At 40.3% G+C, this 6,204-nt stretch overlaps 1 protein-coding gene across 1 annotated transcript; it reads right to left on the bottom strand.

The window, feature by feature from the left end:
• Positions 1 to 402: 402 nt before the first annotated feature.
• kcng3 (potassium voltage-gated channel, subfamily G, member 3) lies at positions 403 to 5,780 on the bottom strand. The gene is made up of 2 exons (XM_060889917.1): positions 5,002 to 5,780; positions 403 to 2,570 (listed from the first exon to the last, which is right to left on the bottom strand). The coding sequence occupies exons 1-2, from the start codon at positions 5,628 to 5,630 to the stop codon at positions 1,925 to 1,927; spliced, it is 1,275 nt and encodes a 424-aa protein (XP_060745900.1). The 5' UTR covers positions 5,631 to 5,780; the 3' UTR covers positions 403 to 1,924.
• Positions 5,781 to 6,204: the final 424 nt, after the last annotated feature.

The raw sequence follows: 6,204 nt of genomic DNA, 5'->3' as shown, positions 1-6,204 counted from the left end.
GAAAATAACGTATCTGTCCAAATTTCTATAGTTTTTATGTATATATTCATACTTTATAGAAGTAAATTGTTGGTGAATGGTGAAACAGAGCAAATCCTACCTTGTGCTTTTATTACTGAACAACGTGTCTGTTGATACAGAGAACAAATGCAAATTTATTTATTAAAAAAACATATTCTACCATTTTGCACACATCTAACCCCATTTCATTTCCCTTAACTTCCTTTTATAATTTTTTAATCAAAGGATATAAAAGAGGTTTGACTGCCGAAGAGGTAAAGGGTAAGACCTTTTAGGGTGGGACTTTTGTAAAGATTTAACGTCTCCACTTTTTTAACCTTTGCCATTTTTTGTTCTGTTTTTTTTATTAAACTTTTGTGAAAATTCACATCCTCAGAATATATTACTATAAAATGCAACTCTTCTCTTGTCCATTTTGTCACAAGGTATACAAACTTTTGCACTCAACTGTAAAAACATAATAATATAATATAATATAATTTAATATAATATGTAATAAAAATCATCTAAAAATAATATAAAAAGAACCAACGCAACTGAACACAGTATTCTCCTGGCAAGGACGATCCGGTGCCCATGAATGTATCAGTTCAGCTGGTGCTCATTGGGTAATGTTAACTACATCATACCTGTGCAGGTCCAGCTTTACTTTCTTTCTGTTTCAGATGTTTTCATCTACCAAACAATACAAACATTCATTAGCATTTCCTGTCTCGGTATGAGCAATAGTGTTAGACAAACCATTGCATGCGTAATACTTAAATGGCATTCCTTCTTAGATTTTTTCCAACATAACATTTGATACTATCAAGCAAACAAATCTACAGGTGAATGAACTGTGTATTTTCTTTCAGTGTACTCCTAACCACAGATTAGACAAGAGTCAATGATGGAGAGAGGCTAGCTTTTGTGCTTGCATGTGTGTATGGTGAAGGAGGAAGAGAGTGACAGCTCTCCGACTGCTGAATGTGTGGGTGAGGTGTTTGCTAATCAATTTGGTTAACACCTCTCGGTCCGCACAGTCATCTTCTTTGATTGAGATATGGGCAGGTGGTGGCTTTATCCTTGTGTAGCTCAACATCTGATGTTTGTTTCTTGAAGTTAAGGATCGGATCTTCATAATGTGGCTGCAACACTGACTGGAATTTCGAATAATGTTATCCACTAGGACGACACTGCTGAAGGTTGTTTCAAAAATTTCCACAACATCCGTTCAGGGGCTTTAAATAATTGTTTTCTTTTATGGCCTCGGTCTGTAGTTTCTTTCTTCATATCATATGAAGTGCTTACAAATCCATATAGATGTGAATTAACAGTCTAGAGATATGATCATTAACATCTGGATATATTTCACCATGGGAACAAAGTGGCTCTGTTTGTGAAGCCAGATCAGGGTCTGATCATGGTTGACAAAGGTCTGGAGATCTGTCAAGACCTGAAAAGCTTGCCAGATGCCCCTCAAAGGTGCCATGCCATCTGGTGCAGGCTGTTGAAACAGTTGTCCTTTTTAAATATCAACAAACACAAGAGAAATTCTGTCTCTTTGGGTCAGTTTCATCGTTTTCACAGAGATGGGGTTATAATGTGAACCCTGGCTTATGTAGTTCCTTTGGGTTGTTATGATTGCTGTGTACTATTCACATTGGATCTCTTTGTATTCTTTTCTCCTGTCACTTACAAAGTATGAATCACAGTTGTCTGAGGTACTTGTTACCATTTAAACTGGTCAAAATGTAGAGAGGCTGCATATTATTAGTCATTTTTGTAGTCTCTCAGATCATATCTCTATAATTTAGCTTACAGTTCATGAGGCTGTTAAAGGTTTTGAAACAAAGGCACAGAAATATCAGATGAGGGGTAATTGAGATGGATTTGGGACCAATAAGTCCCATAGGGACCAATGTCAGTTGAGAAATTCAGCAGAGAGACTTCGCACGCAGCGTGCTGAGCGGAATTTGAGTTCGTGGTAGCACTGCACAAAGCTGTGGTAGATAAAGGTAATTGGGAGAGCCAGGAGCACAATGCCACTCACAACACACACACCACCCAGCACGCGGCCCGGCATTGTGATGGGATACATGTCTCCATAGCCTACGGTGGTCATGGAGATAATAACCCACCAGCAGGCTGCCGGGATGCTGGCGTAGTCCTCATTGCTGCTTTCCAGATCCAGCCCGTGCTCCAGAAGCTGAGCCAGAGCGCTGAAGATGGCCATGGCAACACACACAAACACCAGCAGCATGACCATCTCACGGTAGCAGCGGCGCAGCGTCAGCCCCAGTGTTTGCAGACCAAGGAAGTGGCGTGCCAGTTTAATTAGCCAGAAGATGCGCATCATCCTCAGCACACGCAGTGTGACCCCTGCTCTTTGAAGCTGCGGGTTTTCCCCAGTCAGGCCTGTCATGGCCACTGACACATAGTAAGGTGTTATAGCCAGGAGGTCAATGATGTTCAGAGGCCGCCGTACAAACTCACATTTGTCCCGGGAAACAATGAAACGCACTATGCACTCGGCAGTAAACCAGCCAATGCATACTGCTTCAATGATCCTGACAGAGAGAGAGAGAGAGAGAGAGAGAGAGAGAGAGAGAGAGAGAGAGAGAGAGAGAGAGAGAGAGAGAGAGAGAGAGAGAGAAGGTGAGTAAAGAACAGTGGTTACGATTCATTCTAATACCACTACTGTCTGTTCCTTGACAGATTATTTAGGCTTATGTCTAATTTACAGCATTTAAAATACAATCATGCAAACTGAGGATCATAAGTTTAAATGTCATCATGCAGATAATGAGTGTTTTTTAGATTTAAACATCTACACAGATGGTAAGCTTGATGCTGCTCAAACAACAGTCTTTTAAGCTACAGTCATACTTTCCCATTGGCTGAATTATTATGATGCATTGTAGTATATTTTTTTTATACATTACAGACTTTGAAATGGAGTGATTTTACTGTCCCATTGGACTGACATTCACATAAAAAACATGACACTGACAGTGGCATGCTGTAGTAAAGAAGTATCAACATCAAGCTTCAGTAGGAAAAAGGGAAGGTGTAGTAATGATGACTTTAAGTAAAACACTGTTCTTTCTGCTCACAAATGCCAGAGTATCAAATAACTAGAAACACTTTAACTAGACCTACACATTTTTTCTCTAAATATGTAAAACTAAGCGAAATTGTGAAAAGCCTTGTCATTGGGGTAATATCCTTAAAAGTACTGCCTTTAAACCAGTCATAAGTTATATTCTTAAATGATTTTAAATAAATTAAAATCAGTATTACTGCTTTTCATAATCTCTTTATAACATTAAGGCCACCATTCACCACACCATCTCTGGCATTTTTGGCACCATTCATATTTACATGCATTACAAACGTCAACACTTTTACATGGGTCCTCTGTAAGTGCCTCATAAACACACAGTGACACATATCTGACCTCGTGATACTGAAGGACATGGAAACAAGAACAGGATATAAGCATGAGGACACACAAATTGTCCAAAGACATCAGTACAAAATAGACATATGCCACTGAACATAAAAGCTGGAAAGAATGGGGGAGAAATATTAGTCAGGGAAAGAGAGCAACAGGGCTTATTTCTTTCTTGGGCAATCTGTCAGCTCAGTTGAAATAAGGAGGTTTTTACAGTGCTCATTACACATGGTGCCATAAATACAAAGACATAAAATGCACCATTTGAGCATTTAATTTTCAACTTTTTATTGTATGCAAAGAAAAATAAACCTGCTTGGCAGTTGGGTATGGACCAAACTTGCAGTGCAGTGCAGTATGATCAATAAAATACAAAACAAAATACAAATCAGACTCTCAAAGTTAATCCACTCTAGGCTGGTGCAAACAAAAATAATCAAGAATCTCAGTTGCACAAAGATTTATGATGTTTAGGTTTATGGATTCAGATTTACGTCTTTCATTAATCACTCTGTCAGCTTGTGTTTTCCCTGATCATTTAGTGATACAGGGCAAGATTTATTGATAATCAGAATGAAATAATGAAGGAATAGATCAGAGACAGAACCACAAACATGGGAAATATTGCGGAGCTGATTAGGTTATTTTTGTCTAAGGCATATCAGAGGAAATTCTGTATTTGAAGTGGATTTCATGATTTTTTTTAAATTATACAAACAGCAATTACATTTTTTAATTAGCATCCAATGCATACATTTTATTATATTTTAATGTCTCTTATACTTACCATGACACAATCATGCCTCATGTCTTTTTATAGACTACTGTTTTGTACAAAAGTACATGACTATTCCCTTTATAGTACACGATTCGTTGATTTCACACCGTTGTAGCGCAATATATTTGCGCATGGGAGTCATTTCGCATTAACCACCTGTCTGATTTTTCCCCGAGTCTAATCAGGGTTCCTCATGTGTAGCGCCGCTTATTGGGCAATAAGGACACCTCTCCTCTTCAGGATCCTCTCCTTCTCAGCCTATTTTTCAGTCTATTTAGTCTAACAGGTTGAGCCCTAATAACTAACATGGATTTTTGTGCAGATTTTTTAAGTTTTATTATTAAGCACACCTTTAAATAAATTTTAAATGCAGGATAAATGATTTTATATTAGTTTAGCTTTTAGGATTATTGAGCCAGGATGATATAAAAATAATATATTTAAAGATTATTGTTCTATTCCATAGCTTGATCAGGCTACAATATGCAAGTATAGAATTTAAGAATTACATGTAAAATGTTTGATTTACTGCTTAAGGAAGACAAACGAAATGAATTTGACTTTACAGTAAAACAGAAAAATGTTACAATTTGGCACAAACATGGACACAGAGACAAGACATTAGGAAATATAGACAAGACCAGAACGTGTGTGTAAGAGAGAGATCTTGCTCTTGATAAAAGGTTTGCACTTTTAACACTACTGTGGTTTGAATTACTACATGATACACTTCACTTTCGCTCCGAATCGGCGCCGTTTGTTTTACCTGTGCTCCTCTACTGTGTTGTTCTTGGCTGTGTCCCAGTCAGGCAAGGTGCTGGCACAGAGGATGACCATAGAAATGATGACAAAAATCACGGAGACGGAAGCGAGGATCTGCGCGGCCACAGAGGACGCGGGCTCCTCGAAGGTCCTCCGCATGCGCTCCAGCCAACCCGGGTTTGCGCGCTCGGCGAACGATCCTCTTACATCGGACTCTTCATCGCCCACTCGCGACTCCTCCTCGGCTCTCCCGTCCTCCTCAGAGAAATACGTGTAAGTGTCGGACATACGGTCGTCCAGGCGTCGCTGGCAGCAGAACTCCAGGTGCGAGCTCTCCAGCCCCCAGTAGATCATTTCGTTGTAGAAGGAGAGTTCGCACATCCGCGGAACGAAGCGCAGCTTTCCCGAGCGCACGTACAGCATGATGAACACAAACGCCTCGGAGTGCCGATCAAAGAAGAACTCGTTCCGTTCGCGGTCGTAGTCATCGCACACTTCCAGCACCTCCTTCTCCGACGAACAGCTGTGCAACCTGCTTACTCTCCGGAGTGGGAAATCCTTAATCACCTCTCTGGTGAACGCATATTTGGTGCCGCCGACGTTTAATATGCATATGTTCTTGCCGAACTTCATCTTGGCGTGGCCCTAGACGGATCTCACCTTTCTCATTCAGGTAAAAAGCATAAGTCGCGTAAAACCGTGATCCTTTGGATAATCATTGCAGCGCTGCGTGCACTTTTGGCTGTTGCGGGGAGAAAAGAGTTGAACAGCTTTTGTTTGAAGTGTCGGGATTTCTAGACGAAGTAGCTGTCTGCTCTGTTCGCGTTGTCGTTTCCGTCCCAAGTCCAGTTCTAGTCAGTCTCTCTCTCTCTCTCTCTCTCTCTCTCTCTCTCTCTCTCTCTCTCTCTCGGTTCCCGTTACGCATACTTATCTCACCAGGGGGAAGGGACCTTTCCAGCAGTTCAAGCGTGACAAATTAATCAGGCGCTTTTTAATCCTGGGAGTGACGTATTTAATCCCACAGAATGTTTGGTTGTGTTGGTCGTTTTCGGCAAAAAAGTTTATAATGTAGTTAATTATTGAAGCGGCAAAAGCCTCAGGATTAAATGATTGTAGACTTTATATACAGTAGGTGCCGCAGGAAATGAATAAACAGAACGTGATATTTGGGTACTGATTCAGCGTTGTGCGCCTTTTGTGCCGCACA

The sequence above is a fragment of the Tachysurus vachellii genome, chromosome 2, assembly GCF_030014155.1.
Source record: "Tachysurus vachellii isolate PV-2020 chromosome 2, HZAU_Pvac_v1, whole genome shotgun sequence".
Taxonomy (NCBI): Eukaryota; Metazoa; Chordata; class Actinopteri; order Siluriformes; family Bagridae; genus Tachysurus; species Tachysurus vachellii.
The sequence above is the reverse complement of the archived record's forward strand: the minus strand, read 5'-3'. Positions and strand labels throughout refer to the sequence as shown.

What these genes read in the sequence shown, in the direction of transcription:
- kcng3 (XM_060889917.1), bottom strand. Translation starts at nt 5,630, where the DNA reads ATGAAGTTCGGCAAGAACATATGCATATTAAACGTCGGCGGCACCAAA. An exon ending in AACACAGTAGAGGAGCACAG is followed by an intron (nt 2,571 to 5,001) that starts GTAAAACAAACG and finishes TCTCTCTGTCAG; the next exon opens with GATCATTGAAGCAGTATGCA.